At 33.6% G+C, this 19,157-nt stretch overlaps 2 protein-coding genes across 4 annotated transcripts; both read left to right on the top strand.

Moving 5' to 3' along the window:
• Positions 1-1,272: 1,272 nt before the first annotated feature.
• Positions 1,273-5,527, top strand: LOC149380050 (protein HOTHEAD-like). Its single transcript, XM_089603126.1, has 5 exons — positions 1,273-1,518; positions 1,753-2,403; positions 3,368-3,765; positions 4,371-4,933; positions 5,147-5,527. The coding sequence occupies exons 1-5, from the start codon at positions 1,446-1,448 to the stop codon at positions 5,187-5,189; spliced, it is 1,728 nt and encodes a 575-aa protein (XP_089459252.1). The 5' UTR covers positions 1,273-1,445; the 3' UTR covers positions 5,190-5,527.
• Positions 5,528-7,276: 1,749 nt separating this feature from the next.
• LOC149380049 (protein HOTHEAD-like) lies at positions 7,277-12,553 on the top strand. Of its 3 annotated transcripts, none has more exons than XM_089603416.1 (6): positions 7,277-7,302; positions 7,442-7,552; positions 9,353-9,994; positions 10,508-10,905; positions 11,476-12,011; positions 12,095-12,553. In XM_089603416.1, exons 2-6 carry the CDS (start codon positions 7,468-7,470, stop codon positions 12,135-12,137), a joined length of 1,704 nt encoding a protein of 567 aa, XP_089459542.1. In that variant the 5' UTR covers positions 7,277-7,302; positions 7,442-7,467; the 3' UTR covers positions 12,138-12,553. The 3 variants fall into 3 exon arrangements, with proteins under 3 accessions (XP_089459542.1, XP_089459541.1, XP_089459543.1); XM_089603415.1 differs by having other exon boundaries at positions 7,424-7,552; XM_089603417.1 differs by having other exon boundaries at positions 7,287-7,302; positions 7,454-7,552.
• The last annotated feature ends 6,604 nt before the right edge of the window (positions 12,554-19,157 follow it).

Below are 19,157 nucleotides of genomic sequence, written 5' to 3'. Positions count from 1 at the left end.
TCCTACGCAGTTGTCTCATATTTTAGGGGGCTTAAAACTTAAATTATGCATCTTGAAACAAAATATTAGATAACACGCAATAAAGATTTTAACTATATATATATATAAATATATATATATTTTCATGTTCATTTCTCTGGTTAAATATACTAATTTTTTGTAATAATTTTTTTTACAATATAAAAATTATCTACCAGATATTATCTTCAAAATTTGCCTAGATACGTTTTAGTCAAGTTTTGTCAATTTTGCTTATAATATATAATCATATTCTAATTATTTCAGGTGGTTTTGATTTTCTAGTCCTTTGACACAATTTAATATTGGCTGGCATAGAAAATGTACTTATAATGCCTAGAGTAATTAAGTTACTGTGTGGTAATTAGGCAGAATTAAAGTTATATAGTAAGATTATGACATGATAGTTGCAGTAAGATAATTGGATTACAAACAAATTTTGTCCTTTTTACACATTTTCATATCTAACTCTGCAGTATATAGTCGTAGCAAAAATGAAAAGACTCGTAACCAAAACACGTGCAAAATACAAAAAATGACTTTAATGAGAGTCGGTCGTAGTAGTACACTCATATGTATTTAACATTAAATGGCTTCAACAAGATTGGTGGGCTAATTAAACTACTCCACTTAATTATTTCTGCACCACCCTTTTGTGGATCCACCATATGCAAGTGGGTTTCCTTCTGTGTTAATCACTATTTACCCATTAAGAGAAGTGATGACTTCTTTGTTATCCAAATGTAGCTTCAGAGACCTACCTCCATTTAATCAAATAATGAAAGGAATTATTTGTGAAATAAGTGGGCTACGTACTTTATAAATATAACCCAATTAAGAAATAAAGGGAAGAATGATGATGAAGAAGAAGAACCAAATTAGATCAAACTGCGGTGTGACATTGATCAATCAAACAGATAGATGTGTCGATCGATCATTAATATGATTTTGGTTGGTGTGTTATAGATTTGAGTGTGATAGCTAAAGTGAATAAAATTTTAAAGATTGGTTGATGTGTAAAATCCTGAAATAGTCAAAATATTAATTGAATCTAATTGGTCTTAATGTCCACATTTCTCCACAAAAACAAAAGAGAGAAAGAAAAGAGCTATTTTTTTTTTTTTTTGTAATTTTCTATTAATGTGGCACACACATTTACTAATACGGTTGTACCAGTACTGATTCAGGCTCTGATAAAAGTCAGCAAAACAAGCGTTGATTGTGGAGATTTTGCAAGGCTGAGAGTGAGAGACATTATCAACAATACCATCATAAACGACGCAAATGCTTTTTACACATTGACACACACACACACATACACACCATTTGTTTCCATTTATTTCCTTAAATAGGACACAGATTGCATATTATTTACCACATCAATTGGATTGGAAAAGAGAGGAAAATACTTCAAACCGATCGACGATATGGGCTTGGCGTTGTGGAAAGCTTTGGGCGTGATTATTCTCTTCTTCCATGGCTCTTGTCTCTCTGAGAAAGGTATGTACGTATATATATATACAAATACAATTATAATTGCAGATATGCATGCAACGTATACACACGTAAAGTTTGAACCATCTCTCATATTAAAGAACGAACAAATTGATTTGGTTCTCACTCAAACTCATCTACGACTCAGCCGAGCAATTCAACATACAAAAAAAAAAAAAAAAAAAAACTTTTTCAGTGTTAGTAACCCTTATAGTTTGACCTAATATTACCCATATGCAGCTCCAAGTTACACATTCGTGAAAGAAGCAACCCTAGCCCCACCGACAACGACCCACCACGACTACATAGTCATCGGCGGCGGAACCGCCGGTTGTCCTCTGGCGGCGACCCTCTCGGAGGGCGGCGCCGCCGTGCTGGTCCTGGAGCGCGGCGGGTCTCCGTACGGAAACCCCAACATCGCCAACATCGGAAACTTCTTACCCTCGCTGTCGGACTCGGCCCCGGGCTCGCCGGCGCAGGCGTTCGAGTCCGAGGACGGGGTTCTCAACCACCGGGCCCGCGTCCTCGGCGGCGGCTCGGCTCTCAACGCCGGATTCTTCACCCGCGCCGAGGCGGCGATCGTGGCGGCGGCCGGGTGGGACCCGGCGAAAGCCGAGAGGGCCTATGAGTGGGCGGAGAGAGTGGTGGCGTTCGAGCCCGAGGTCAAGGGCTGGCAAGCCGCGGTGAGGGACGGGCTTTTGGAGGCCGGGGTTTTGCCCTACAATGGCTTCACGTTTGACCATCTCGTCGGAACTAAAGTTGGCGGCTCTATTTTCGACCGGGAAGGACATAGACACACGGCGGCGGATTTGCTTCGCTACGCTGATCCGGCCAAGATCACCGTGTATTTGCGTGCCACCGTGCAGAAGATTCTCTTTAGGTCTAAGTCAGGTAAATATATATGTGTATGGATATTGTTGTTAGGGTTTTATTTAAATTTAGTAGCTATATAGAATCATATAGAGAGGGAAAGGCGTTCTTATGAATATATACATGATATCCCAGATAATCAACTAATAAACACGTTCTACATTGCTTACTAGATTGGTACTGAGTCATTCACATTTATGATAATTGATGTAATATAATACTGAATTTTGTAGTGTAACTGCGAACTTGACTTTTTTTTTTCAAACATACCTGGTCGTTAGGTCTATTTTTTGTTGGTATAAAAATTCAAGTAGTGCGTCAATGGGCAATTTTAAAATATATATATATATATATATATATATATATATATATATATATATATATATATATATATTGACTTTCATAATGTTGAAAACCTGATTAAGTAGTAGTTGTTTGGATTTATACATCACTCCCTCTCAGAGATAAATTGAATAAACCCCACATGTTCTTTTTTTTTTAACGAATAATGACTCCAGCTTGATAAATTCAGGGAACATTGACTGCATGATGAAGCCGACATCACACTTCTACTAATAATGTCATAGAATATTTTATTTTGTTGAGTGACTTCTTGGAGTGAAGAAAAAAAACTTCTGAACAATAATGCTAAATATAAAAAGGAAAAAAATAAAATAACAGCAGTGATATATATAGGTGCCATTTACAAAAATATACTTAAACTTTACATTGTTGTGAACCTGATATTTTTAAAATAAAAATCCAAATATTTTTAAATTTTCATATTGTTGTATAAGCCTGAAAAAGTATACGAGTAGTTGTCACTTTCAAAGTAAATTGAATAAACCCCACAAGTTATTTCTTTAATGAATAAGGGCACCAGCCTAATAAATTTTGGGAGCTGGTGAAGATAACATCATATTTGCATACATACACTTGGAGTGATATAGAATAACAACCGTGATATATTGATAATGGATTACAGGGGCGTCAAAACCAGAAGCTTATGGAGTGATTTACAAAGATGGGAAGGGAATGATTCACAGGGCATATCTGAACAATCACACCAAAAGCGAAATCATTTTATCAGCTGGGGCTCTTGGAAGCCCACAATTGCTGATGCTAAGCGGAATTGGGCCGGCCCAACATCTTAAAGCCCACGGAATCGACGTCGTTTTGGACCAGCCAATGGTAGGGCAAGGCATGGCTGATAACCCAATGAACGTCCTCTTTGTACCCTCTCCGATCCCTGTTGAGGTCTCACTCATTCAAGTCGTCGGAATTACCAAGTTTGGTAGCTACATTGAAGCAGCTAGTGGATTGAGGGTTTTACCTTCTTTGACTCTCAAGCTCTCTCAATACTATGACCAGTCTTTAAATCAGGTTACTATATTCATACTTTTTCAACTACTTTAATTTGGTTGACTAATAACCAGTCGTAAAAAAAATGGTTGAGGGACTAACATATTAATTAATGGCGAATTATTTTAATGAATAGTATGTTGATAATTAGACTTTAATCGTCATAATTATCCACGTGGGCGGGCCACATATACTTATGACTTTTATGTATATTTTTAGAAACGAGTGGTGGGGAAAATACAGTATTGAAAAGATATACTGACATATACTACTTTTTATATACAATATAAACAAGAATCGAAAATACTTAATATTGTACTCGTAGACATTGATTTTGAGGACTATATATGCTTTTCATGGCTTTATGTATATTTTAGAAACGAGTGGTGGGAAAAGAATACAGTATTGAAAGATATACAATACGGGTACATACTTCTTATAAACAAAATAATAAAGAATCTAAAAAATACTTAATAGTATTCGTAGACATTGATTTTAAATAGAGAAACATAATGTGTCTAGGCATTACATGCTATCTTAATTTAGGGTAGACAAAACTAATAATAATGTTGATAAACTCATAACATGTTCACACATTTCATTTGCATGCATGTACAATGTACTAGACCAACAAGCCATTCACAACCACGTCAAACAGAAACGATGAAACCAAATCCAAGGCCTACGAAGCCATGAATCTGATGATCGACACGAGGATCCAAGGCGGTATAATCCTCGAGAAAATAAACGGCCCACGATCTTCGGGCCATCTGGAGCTGAAGAACACGAACCCCGACGACAATCCCTCGGTCACATTCAACTACTTCAACGACGAAGAGGACCTCAGAAAGTGCGTCCAAGGCATGGAAACGATCATATCCGTGGTGAACTCGAAGGCGTTCTCGAAATACCGATATCCCCACACTTCGGTCCAAACCCTAATTGACCTCGTGGCGGGTTTCCCCGTGAACCGGAGACCCAAACACCTCACCACGGCCGTGTCTCTCGAACAGTTCTGCATAGACACAGTGTTGACTATATGGCATTACCACGGAGGTTGCCAGGTCAGCAAGGTTGTGGACAGAGATTACAAGATCGTTGGCGTCGAGGGTTTGAGGGTTGTTGATGGGTCAACCTTTATTGACTCTCCTGGAACTAATCCACAAGCCACCGTTATGATGCTTGGAAGGTACGTATGCTAATTATGCCCTAGTTAAATTTTATATCACAATTTACGCTGGTTTTTCACGTACGTACATCAAATAGCTGTTTATAATTGAAACTTCAAAGTAATAAACCTACTTATCATCACCGACGACATGTGTTTCTTAAAAATAATTGAGCTTTGAGATTTGTTTGTAAAATAATGTATGACTTTTATTTGGTACTAATTGCATTGCAGATACGTGGGAAGTAATATTCTGAATGACAGATCAGTTTCTTAGCTGATCTAGGAAGAACAGCAAAACCTGAAATTCTTTGGTATACATGTCTTCCAAAGTTGATCATACATATTTTCTCTTGTCGAGATTTTATTTTTGTAACTTTAATTTTGATTGGAAGTGGATTATTACTAATATTATATTACTATACCTTTTTCATTTTTCTTTTTCTTTTTTTATGGTTGTAAGAACTATTAAAGGCCAATTATGTCCGATGATTAATTAGGGGTATTATTTGGCCTACTTGCCATTCTATGCAGCGTCATGGCACTGTAATTGGTTGCATTTAAACATTGAATTTCACGATGAAAGAGTCCTTGATGTTAAGTAAATAGTATTTTCCACACTAACCTATATTTGTGATGACATGAACTTCTTTGATGCTCAGCAATATTCATAATGTATTTTCTTATTTTTGTGTTTATAAAACTCTCCGTTTTCTAGTTTTTAACATGTAATTTTATAAGTAAACACTTACAGTTTTAGAAAATTAATTTTTAAAAAATGGAACACTACTTTCCATTTAGTTAGGAGTAGAAAACAAATTCATTTATTTAGATAAAACACCATAACAAATAACTATATATTAGGAGAAGAAAAGAAAACCTAAATAAAATCTGTCCAAATATAAACTATTAAATAAACCAAAAAATTATTTTTTAATAAATAATTAAGGATAAAAATAATAATTGCCTAAAAACCAACATGTCAACGGCTATTTACTTAAAAAAAATAATAGAACCTGTCTTTTAAGTTTAATAAACAATTCCGTATAATTTCTATTTAAATATTATAATCAGTGTACAAGAACTAGAAGCAATAAGATATATATTTGTGTGGGACCAACCGGATTTATATTCTGTGTGCAATTTACTGTAGCCTGTCGAGATGGAACCACCTCCCTTAATACAGTGGCAGGAATTATCATGACTCTGAGTACCTCAGCTACCTCATTGCATAAAATTAATATATACTTAATTGTACATTTTTTTTTTTGCACCAGTCTGTCACAAAACGTGTTTAGAAAATTTCACCAATATTATAAGTAATATATGCGCAAGAAATCATGTATATCATCCAATTATTTGTCTCAGTCACTCTCAAACTTTAAAATGAACGAATACTTTACATATACGCACGTACTAGGGATGCTAGTATGTGAATGGTCCGATTGGGTCTTAAATTAGTCTTAAAATAGACATAATTTCTGTAAATAATTTAGAAAAATTAAGATCCTACTACGTTATATAAGAAATTTTTTTTTAAAAAAATCAGACAACATCATTCAGATCGGACCGGTCCAATATATTGGTTGTTTGAAATTAATCATATTAATTCATTTGCAATTTTATTAAAAAATATCTACGATAACTTAATTATCACAAGTCCTAGACATATAAACATATTCACTCAAATTGACCACTTATTAAAAAAATAAATAAAAATAAAAGAAAAATTTTAGAACCAATTTAGTCTAAACTATCATTTTTGATATTTGAAACTGAACCGGACTACTATAGATCAATTTATAAATTCGGACGAAGAAATTTGCAAAAATTGTTTCAAATCCGGACTACGGCTCTTTTGATTTTTTTTTTTTTTTTTCGGTACACTTCTAGAACGTCAACAATTATTGCTGTGAAACATTGAGTTTTTGTTTTCAACTAAATAACCGATTTTGTATTGCTCTCTAATTTTTATACGAGTTTCTAAAATTTGATCCCCTGATTTTTGTTTTTCAACTTGATTTGTCTCTTCTTGTAATTACTGGCTCCGGCATTGGTTGTAGTTTTTATCTTTGTTTGGGGACGGGGAAGTTTCACGATTGATTTAAGTTTTTTTTTTCTTCAGTTAAAGAAATATATATATATATATATATATATATGTATATATATATATATATATATATATATATATATATGTGTGTGTGTTGGCGTTCACGTGCACACATTCAATAAACGACATTTAAAGATGATTGTATGTGTTTTGAAAGCGATCCATACTGAAATCTGATATTCGTTAATTACAAGAATTAATTGATTAATAGTATATATATAAGAAGGTTATCGAGGCTTTTTTAAAATGTCTCATTTCGTTTGGGCATAACCTACCAAAGGTCAGCATAATCCTTTTTCTTTTATTTGTTATTAGTTTGTTTTTCTTTTTGTTTTTTGTAATTAGCTAGTTTGTCAATGTTCACTTATTCCTTTGTCTGAATGATCGAAATGATTATAAAGAAGCTTACGTTGATCAAGGTAGTACTATAGGCCAGAGTAAAGGAATGATGGGCTTGTGGAGATTTTTATTTGGGGCTGTTTTTGCTGGAATATGTATCTTCACTCGTGCCCTTCCTTACACAAAAAAAGGTATTTATGAAAGTTGCTCTCACTTCCTAGTCAAATGATAATAAAATTTAAGGATATGCGCAACGTTACTATGGAAAAATAATAAATAAAAATACTAATATACTTAGCAAGCAATGGCACATAAATATGTCAAAATGAACAATTGTACTTTGATAGAAAAATTAATCAAAGATAGGTATCAACCATATTTTTAGCATGCATGTATATATGGATTTGGATTTCAACTTCTTTTATGTTTTTAGCATCATTAATTTCTATTTTAATAATTTTATATGTTGCTTAGTAGATTACTGATGTTAATGTGTAGCATGATAGAAATGGCAAGTTCCAAGTCGAAAAAAACGTTAATGTTTTCCATTTATTTGCACACACGTAATATGATCATGATTGGAATCGCGCAAGGTCATTTCTTTTAATTTGCAACTGTCAATTTTAAATGCACACGTAAAGGATAGAAAATTAAAAACAAAAAAGAACGTGTTTATTTTCGCATTCATTTATTTTCCAATTTATGTTATAATTTAGAGAATTCTAATTTTTCACTTTTTCAATATTATAAACTACACTAAATTTAAGTAATTTTTTTTTACTAAACTTCCATAATTATTATTTACGTTATTGCTTTCACATTGACTCACACCCATTTTTTAAAGAGGGTGTACGTGCTAAGCTAGTCCTAAATATACATTTTTTTTAACATATTACAAAGTAATTCGGTTACATGAAAACTGTCAATTATATTTTTGTTAACATTTAGTTAATAATGATAAATTAGTTAAGTTAATGATATGCCAAGTTATAATAAGATTTACTGAAAACTATGATGTTATAGTTTAATTTTAGGGAAAATATCACATTTATACCCTGTGTTTTAGTGAAATGTCGAGTTTAACCCTCGGTTTTCAAAAATGTCGAGTTCATACCCTCTGTTTAACTAAAATGACGAAATTATACCCTGAAATGAATAACAGCGTCACAAATCTCCCTTTCATTGATATTAACTTTATATAAGAAAAACCAAATCAAATCTAAATCAGTGCCCTAATTTCCAAATTCTCAATTTTGAAATAAAAATAGCCTTAAATTGAAATTAAATAATAAAACCCATACCTCCTAAGAAATGACTTCATTCCGTGTTCGAATTGTAACTCTAAATTCTGGATTCTCTGTTCGAATATACGATTTTGATGACTATCAACTATCGATGTTTACCCATTTGCCTATTTCTGTGTTCTTCACAATTAAGAGACTGTTGTTTATCTTTTAGTTTTTAAATAAATTACATATATGGCGCGAATGAATAAAGATAATTGGTGTTTATATATACATATTATAGTCAACGTCAATGAAAAGTCAATAAAAAGAATATTCGTGACACTGTTGTTTATTTCAGGGTATAATTTCGTCATTTTAGTTAAACATGGGGTATAATTTCATCATTTTAGTTAAACAGAGGGTATGAACTCGACATTTTTGAAAACCGAGGGTTAAACTCGATATTTCACTAAAACACAGGGTATAAATGTGTTATTTTCCCTTAATTTTAATCAAAATAACTAATATTCAATAATGTTTGGGACAATTAGACCGTAGTTCAATAGTTTGTTCTCATTTTTAAAATAGTCGAAGTTTTATTTTATTAAAAAAAATGTTTCCACAGATCACGAAGTTTAATTTATTTTGATCAATTTTTTTTAATAAAATTAAACTTTGACTATAAATTTAAAAGAAACTAGGGATAAACTAGTTTAATTTTCTTCATTATATTAATTATTTTGATCTTCGTCTGTATTTAATAAGGTCCATATCCATTCATGAAAGAGGCCACCTCAGCTTCGGTGGTGACACATCACGACTACATAATCATCGGCGGAGGAACGGCCGGTTGTCCTCTCGCCGCCACTCTGGCCGGAAAATCAACCGTGCTCGTCCTCGAGAGAGGAGGCTCTCCATACGGAGACCCGCGGATAACCAGCCCGAGAAACTTTGTGCTCAACCTCGCTGACGTGTCGAAGAAGTCGCCGGCGCAAGTCTTCGTCTCCGAGGACGGCGTGGTCAACCACCGAGCCCGGGTCCTCGGCGGCGGGTCCTCGGTCAACGCCGGGTTCTACACCCGCGCCGACTCGGCCTACGTGGAGCGAGCCGGGTGGGACCCGCCGGGGGTCGAGGAGGCCTACCGGTGGGTGGAGGACGTGGTGGCGTTTCAGCCGGAGGTGATGACGTGGCAGGCGGCGTTGAAGGACGGTCTTCTCGAGGTCGGGGTGGGTCCGGATAACGGGTTTTCTTATGCGGAGTTGGATGGGAGTAAGGTTGGTGGTACTATATTTGACGGCAATGATCGCCGGAGAACCGCCGCGGATTTTCTAGGGCTTGCTCACCCGGGAAAGATTGAGGTTTTCTTGCATGCCACGGTACACAAGATTCTCTTCAGAAACAATCATGGTATGCTATATTTATTTGTAATTCAAGAAATAAATTATAGTTGTGTCATATATATATATATATATATATATAATTTTATATGTAGAAAGGATCGCATTAGATTTGTTATCTGACCACCTAAAATAAAATAAAAGAAGAAAATTTATAGTAAGCCTTTGAATTACTATTTAGTTAATGTTTTAAATTTGTTTAAAAAACAGCCAATAATTTATACACGTCATTTTTCAATCAATATATATTTATAATAATAACTTCAGTAATGAATTCGGACAAAAATATTTTAACTGTCAAACACTCATAATAAAAAAAAAAAAGACAATTATTTAAATGTTTATTAACCGATGTGTTACTTTCAAATAATTTTTATGCCGTGTCATGTATAAATTCAGGTAACCTAACTATAAAATCCCTAACATTAGAACTACTATACACTCTCATAACACACCTATAAGCATTATAAACAATAATTTCTTTAGCTGATTTATTTATTCGTATTAAAATTTTGGTCTCCAGGGAAATCAAGACTAGAAGCTTATGGGGTGAGTTACAAGGACAAGAAGGGAATGTTACACACTGCTCTACTAAACGACAACTCAAAGAGTGAAGTCGTAGTGTCAGCCGGAGCTATCGCGAGCCCACAGCTTCTGATGCTGAGCGGAATTGGGCCGGCGCATCATCTTCAGGCCCACGGAATCGATGTCGTTTTGGACCAGCCCATGGTTGGTCAAGGCATTGCCGACAATCCCATGAACCCTATCATCGTCCCATCGCCTATTCCGGTTGGTGTGACTCTTGCCCAAGTCGTTGGTCGCACCAAATCCGGTTCCTACTTTGAAGGAATCAGTGGGATCAACCTTATTCCATCCCTGCCTCAGAGCCTGTCAAAAGATTTTCAGCGCTTGCTAAACCAGGTTATTCGATTCATCAATCATGTCAAAATATAAGAAGTAGCTAGACACATATATAAATATAGGTTTTGCACCTAACTAGCCACGTTAAAACTTAAATTTCTATAAATAATCAAGATTTTGTTAATTTTTTTTTAAGTAACTATTAACAAATATTTGAGATATACGTACAAATATCCAAAATATAATAAAAATTAATAGAAATTAACTTTATCACGTCAGATTTAGTAGCTATTTGAAACGTTGACTAATGAAATAGCAATGTTAACGTTTTAAGTGTGCTAATCCGTTATATTATTCATAAATATAAGAGACAATTACCAAACCCTATGCATTTTATTTATTTCTTTATTATGAGAATATGTCATTTGTAAAGTTTATATCCTTGTTGTTTATATTTTTATTTTACTTACTTTCTAATTACTACTTAATTTTTTTAAACCCTAAAAGTTGAAAAAGGTGGAAATTTGTGGAATACTTAAAAATTAAAGATATTAAAAAAAAAAAAATCTTTCTTAACCAAGATATTTGTGAAATTTTCCTTTGTTGACAATTATTTGTGTTGTACTATAGTCTGGTCAACCTTTGTTTGGAGTAGATAGAGATGAAGGTCCACCCAGGGACGATCATACGACGATCAAAATCGGCGTGATCGTCCAAAAAGTCGAAGGCCCGGCCTCAACAGGCCATCTAGAGCTGAAGAACACAAACCCGGACGACAATCCTTCAGTCACTTTCAACTACTACAAAGATCGAGTGGACTTGGACAAGTGCGTGATGGGAATGAAGACCCTAAAGGATTTGGTTGGATCGGAGGCGTTGTCGAAGTTCAAGTACAAACACGTTTCGGTCCAAGACCTAATGAACCTCGTAGCAGTAGCGCCTGTGAATCTGAAGCCGAGACACGTCGATACGTCGACTAATTTGGAGCGTTACTGCGTCGACACGGTCATGACACAGTGGCATTACCACGGCGGATGTCAAGTGGACAAGGTTATCGACAAAGAGTATAAGGTTATTGGGATCGACGCTCTTAGGGTTGTCGATGCCTCCACGTATCGTGGCTCTCCCGGGGCTAATCCGCAAGCTACGACTATGATGCTTGGAAGGTACGTCTATAAGCAAAAAAATAAAAAATAAAAAAAGGACTAATTACTCAAGAACACATCTAACATTTTTTTTTTCAATGTAGGTACGTGGGACGTATGATTCTTGATGAGAAGTTTGGAGCGTGATGAGAAAATTTTATGAGTGTTAATCTGAAGATAATAATAACATGATATAATATGCATATTCAAGCTGGATTAAGTCAGAGGGATGGAAGTGGATTCAAGTGGAGATGGATTGTTTAGTTGCTATTGAAGCCCTACGTATGGTTAAACAAAAATGTCTCTTCTTTATTTGGGTTTAGTGTTGAGGATTGCGATAAGTCTCTTCTAAAAGAGCTATCTGAGTTGTTTTTTTGTTTTTTTTTATTTTTTATTTTTTTTTTTTTTTTTTTTATCTATTCTAATGCGATCTACAAAAAAAATTGCTCACGAGTTAAGAGTTAATTTTTTTTTTTTTTTTTTGGTTGTGCTGTCACAGGGACTATTGTCCATTAGAATTATGGGTGTTCATCAAAACCGCCAAACCGAACAACCCGATCACTCAAACCAAACCGCACTCCTTTTTAAACCGTCCCATTAAAACCCGATGAAATTATTGGGTTGAACCAAACCAACCCGATAGTGTTAATTATTAATTTTTGTAAGATTGCAAATATTTTATATGTATTATTGTTAAAAAAATAATATTTTTTTTAATAATATTATAATTAAATAAAAATACCTAGTATTATACTTTATTATTTACGACTACATGAAAACTTGGTAATTAAAAATATGCGTAATTTCTATTTTAATACGTAATTTTTTTAAAGATAAGTAAAATTTTAATTTTATTTGACAAAACGTTCTAGATATAATATACGTATATGATTTTCATTCGAGTTATAAAGGCATTTTGTCGAGAATTATAATCCGGAAAAACCAACCCGATTATTTTCGGGTTGGTTTGGTTTGGTTTTACCTTTCATCCGGGTTGGTTTGGGTTTTAAAATTAAAAAATTAGTTGTAGCGGTTCGGGTTGGTAGAACATGAAAAAACCGACTAACCCAACCCGATTACACCCCTAATTAGAATGTGTAGTCTTCTAGGAAGTTAGTTAATAGGTGATAAGTACGTTTTATACGTACCAATCCCTTTTTTTTCAAGCGTGATTCTAACGAGTTCTCAAGTGTAATCATAACTTCTACTTTCTTTTTATTGAAAAACTCGTGATTAATCTTATTTTAGTTTTGTTTAATTTTGTTATTCGTACCAAACCATATTCACTTTTCCTTGGAATCAATTCGCTACGAGTTATAGTAAATCGTTGATTTTTCTAGTTCTTGTGGGTTCGACACTCGATACTTCAACATATATATTACTTGAGCGACACGTACGCTTGCGTGTGAGATTTTATCGCAATAATAGGGAGAGTTAGGCATACTTTTAAAAATAATATCAATAATTATAAATTAACTATACATAAATAAATTGCGTTCGTGTAACCACTGAATTAAAATCCGTTAGTCTTAGACTCTTAGACACTTTATTGGAAGATATCAAGGGGAGTTCTTGTACCTTCTTTGATTTTAGCATTCTATTTATCCCCCGCTCTTGTAACGTGGTTGCCCATAACTTGATTATAAAAATTATCAAGAAAAATCGAGAAATCATCAAGTCGAAGTAAATTAAATTAATTGTTTTAGTTAATTTAAATTAACTTTTTTAATTAATTCAATTTACTTCGGTGTGATGGATTATTTTTTAGTATAATAAAAGTTAGGCTACAATCTTAAAAAAAAAAACTAGAAAATTAGCTAGTTGCAACAACTCCTTCCTTCTTTTCTTTTTTTCTTGGGTAGCTAGCGAGAGAGTCGTTGAGTGTAAATCTTTATTGTACCACGTTATCATATTAAATTATTTTTCACCGGACAAATGTCCTCCAGACGTAGACACGACTTGCCGAACTGAATTACCGACTATGATGTCTATTTATTATTTTCTCATTCATATCGTTTATCTTTTGATTCTCTAAATTTCAGCAACTGTCGCACTTTCTGTTACAACACTTTCTGCAACAGTTGCGCAAAATCAGTAATTTCAATATATATATATATATATATATATATATATATATATATATATATATCTATTTTGAGACTAAAATGCAATTCAAGATTTACTTTTATTTTTTATTTTTATGTAGATGTATATTATATATATTTTATATAATATCATTTTGTTTGAAGGAATGTACGCACGTTGAACATGTATTGTAAATATTGTAAATAAATAAGATTATCGCGGCAACCCGAGAGTTTTCTTAAAAAGTTCCTACTATTCCATCTAGTTAGTCCCATAGGCAAATGTAATTATATATGTTGCTTAGGAAAAAATCTATATGAAACATTGTTCTGTCCCCACTAGCAAATTTCGTGAGTCCATCTGATTAACCAACTCAGAAACTCTGAGATGCCAAATTCGAAATAGTACTAATACAAATATCCAAAAAAAAAGGATATGAAATAGGATATGCCTTCTCTTGGCTTCCGTCTCTCACCCCTTCATATTTTTTTACAAACGACCTTTCGTTTCCTTTGAAGTGACACAGTGAGGAAAAGTTAAGAAAGAGAGCGAAAGAGAATCTCAGGCACTTTCGACACTCGTGTTGATTTCCATGGATAACCACATAAACACAACATCTTTAAAGGAAGCTCTTGACGCATATTCAGGGTATAAACGCTTCTGTATCTGTTTCCCATGTATTCCAAATGTTTCTTAGCCCTAAAAACCAATTCTATCCAAATTTAGTGCCTATAAAAGGTGGAACCTTGAACTAAAATAAAGAACCAAACCCAACAACAAACACGATATAGAGTGAGTGAAGTGAGAGAGACGAGGAGAGAATTACATATATAAGCAAACACAGTCATAGGGCTTCTCGCTTTGGCAGGCATTTCTGATATATATTTCCTTTCGTGAGAGAGGAATGAATATTGGACATAAAAAATGACTTGCCAAGATGAGTTGCCCTGTAGCTGTTTTCGCTTAATTCCAACCCTATCTACTTAATTATTTTTGCTCAAGCTCAAAGGTATTATTTGACATATCCTTGTATTGTATGCATGTATATACATGCTAACGTATTATACATATGTGCCTGATAGTATAGTGTATAGATTCCTAAATACATATCATATATCTATGTCGCACAACTTGTGCTTCTAGGCTAGCTAACAACACAAAGTATGAGAGTACCTAAACTCTAATGTGTATATATAGTATTTCATATTAAATTTAATTAATAAAAATGAGGAGTAAATAGTTTTCCTACATTGGATACGGAACATAATTCCTTAAGATATAGTGAGCTTTTGAGTACTCGTTTTCTAATGGGATGTCATATAATTATGCTAAGCTAGACTGTGTTTCAGTAAAGAATTTTAATTCTTTTTCTGCTTACTTAACTAGTCCCCGTGTATTTATAAAAAATAAAAATAAAAAAGTTCCTGTGTATATGACCTTAGATAAATTGTCAAGATCAGTTTTTATTTTTAGCAATATAATCAAACTAGTAAGTTTTTAGAAAAATAGATAGAGTTATACGATATGTCTATCAAAATATTGACGCTAACTATCAATAAAAAGTGACACATGCCTATGTATGTATGTATTATATTTTTTATAAACAGCTTCGCTGTCCGTGGAAATTGAACTACGAGTTTCACTTTAGAGATGGTGTGGAGTTACCAATTAGGGTATGTTAGGTACTATATATATATATATATATATATATATATATATATATATATATTTACATTGTATATGAGTTTGTATACAACTAATTTATTGACCCTATCTTCTTCAAATTTGGCCTATTTCACTAATTTAAGATTTTTTTTATTCTTTTGTAAATTTGTTAATTTCAATAAACTATTTAGCTAGAACATTGGTCAAAGATCAATATTCCTTTGTAAGCATACGATCCTGTTTATACAGTATCCTATATGTGATTATGAACTTTGCTCAACATATTTAAGGAAGAATTAACATCAGCTTATACTATATATATATAATTTCCTACTTTGTACATCATATCCAATTCGGGGTTAGAGATAATCCAAAGTATTTCCGGTAAAATTGTTGACGATATATAAGGAAATTGGAGTAAGAGGTTTCAGGGCCTTCGACAAAATGGTGTTCTACGAACGAGGGACTTTGTGTTGAAATTTGTTATTTCCCAACATTGCTAAATTAAAGGTTGTCTACGCTTGATTTTAATTTCCAATCTTATGGCGATGTGAAAAAAAAAACTATAAAATAAGTGTTTAAAATCTATCCATTATTTGTGAAACCATGAATTCATAGATATAGTACAACAGATAATGTTTCATCGACAAGATTAAAAATATGTAATCCATGATACTTATAAAGACAAGAACTAATTAAAATCAATTTAAAGGGTGTCAACAATGAAATTGAGAATTTCATATTATATTTTTAAAAATTAATATCTAATGATCTTTTAATGTGCTTGTATGAAATGTAGCTTCAAGTATCGATGTCATGTTAAATCTAAGAGGGTAAGCATGCGATTTCGTGTACCATTTTTAAGGGCTCTATAAATGATTAGCCTATTTGAAATTTAAAATTTAGAATTTATAAAATAGTCAATCTTTAGTTAATATTTAACAAGTGGCCGGTCATAAAATTTTATAAACAATTATTGAAATATAATTAATACGAAGTATTAATTAAATGGTTACCTAAAAATAAGATATAAGTATAAAACCCAAAATATAACTCACACAAATATTCATTGATTTTAAACTTCTAAGCTTCATATTTTTGTATTTTTTCATCTTAGATTATAAAAATTGTCAAGAAAAATTGAGAACTCTCGAATTCTCTCGAATTTAAAACATCTTTAAGAATCTCTAGAAATTTTAAAAACCAAAAAAGGGTTTATCGTGTTAATATATATTAAATTGTAAGCCGTTAGATGGCAGTTAGATACAATGAACGGCTCAGATGAAGCCACAAGAAATGTATACTGACTAACAGAATCAGTTAGTGGTTAAGTCAAATCAATCAATCATTGACCACTCTCTCTCTCTCTCTCTACTTCGTTCTTGATATGGTATTAGAGCTTAGGCTCATCGACCGAGTCAATTCACGATTTCAATGGCGTCATCGGAAAACACCGCAGCGTCACCAACAATTAGCGATCCTCGGCTTCAAACTCTAGCGGATCAAGTCAAATTGTACCAGAATGTTGTTCCACACATCAATCCTCTCAATCTTCGACTTGATCGGAATAACTTCCAATTATGGAGCACACAAGTCCTCTCTACAGCGCGAGCTCACGGACTCGAAGGATTTCTACTTGGAACTCTTTCATGTCCACCTCAGTTGCTGAGCACAACCGACAACAATGGCGGTGCGAGTCTAATTCCAAATCCAGAGTATGTGCTCTGGCTTCGACACGATCAATTCCTCCTGAGTTGGCTCTTCGCTTCCATCTCAGAAGGAATGCTAGGTCATGTAAACCGGTGTCTCACCTCCGCCGAAGTCTGGTCAACGCTGAGTCAGATCTTCCAAACAACGTCGAAGGCTCGAGTTCTTCAACTCCGATTCGCACTTCAGACGACAAAGAAAGGTAATCTCAGCGTCAACGAATTCATCCTCAAAATGAAGACAATCGCAGATGATCTCAGCTGCGCCGGTGCTCCAGTCCAAAATGATGACCTAATCCTCTACATTCTCAGAGGTCTCAGTTCTGAATACGAGTCAGTGGTTGTAAACCTAACCAACAGATCGGAAACTCCATCTCTGCTTGAGCATCAATTTGCGCTTCAATCGCAAGAAATGAGAATTGAATCACACAATTCGAATTCAAGCTCTGAAACCTACTCGAATCCATCAGCCAACTTAGCCTTTCGTGGAAGGGGGCAAAATGGCGGCCGCGGCGCTCGAGGACGCAATCGCGGTGGAAGAGGTGGTCGCAACAACAACATATAAAAATGTGTAAATTAATTAGTTTATTTATAAGGTTATATACCGGTTAAAATAAACATATACGTGATTTTTAAAAATAAAACAAAGAAGCTCAATGACGATTCTGCAATTGGAAATATTGTAAAAGTTATGAACCGGGTTGGAACATGAACATAAAACAATGAGTGTTTCTCATAACTGAAATTCATAAAAGAACATGCCAGTAAAATTGAAGAGGCCGTTACAAAAATTCAATTGAAACTGCCCAAAACATGAGTTTAGACTTCACACAACTCTCTCAAATTAAATGAAATCGTAAATTTGTGAGCAATCATCAATCATTTGGTATCACGCGCGGTAGATGCTAAAATGAAAAAGAATTTAGTTTATGAAGTAGCACAAAATACTCAAAATAACGTGGCCATAAGATGATAAAATTGGTAGAAACAAAATAAAAACTACCAAATAAGTTAGTATTGACCATTTAATAAAATATATTGAAACATTGGTTAAGTTGCAATTCAATAGTTTAATTTGGCCCGTTACGTGTGATGGGTGAATCTTTTTTAAAAACATGATGTTTTGGTTGTTGGTAAAATCTCGAGGAATTGTCATTAAATGCCTACTTAATATAGCATTTATTTAGTTGCGGAGTACATTTTGTCAAAATTTCAACGACAATAGTTTGCGCTAGAAAGGGGAGCCACAAATTTGTCACTATCAACATAGTATGCAGCCGAGGAAATTTGACCTAGGAAACCTCTTTGAGGCGACCATGTTTATGACTATTTAATTTAAAAAAATTGAAACATGTGGCTATTATGTAATTTCAATGTTTGATACTACTTTTTATTACTAGTGTAGCAGAGTAAACTCTATGGGGCATGAACTTATGTCTAAAAAGATGACTGTATGTGTAGTATTTAAATATATTATCATTAATGACATGACATGCATGTATTAATTAAATGATTACCTAAGTACAAAACCCAAAATAACTCACACAAAACATTCACTGATTTCGTATTTTTTCATCTTAAATTATAAAAATTATCAAGAAAAATCGAGAACTCATCAAATCGAAATAAATTATATTAATTGTTTTAGTCAATTTCAATTAACTGTTTTAATTAATTTAATTTAGATTGGCCTGATAGATTATTTTTTTAG

Source organism: Urtica dioica, chromosome 12 (genome assembly GCF_054948205.1).
Source record: "Urtica dioica subsp. dioica isolate 48M chromosome 12, U.dioica_male_clone48M_v1_H2, whole genome shotgun sequence".
Lineage (NCBI taxonomy): Eukaryota > Viridiplantae > Streptophyta > Magnoliopsida > Rosales > Urticaceae > Urtica > Urtica dioica.
Note: the sequence above shows the minus strand (reverse complement) of the source record. Positions and strands in the feature narration are given on the sequence as shown.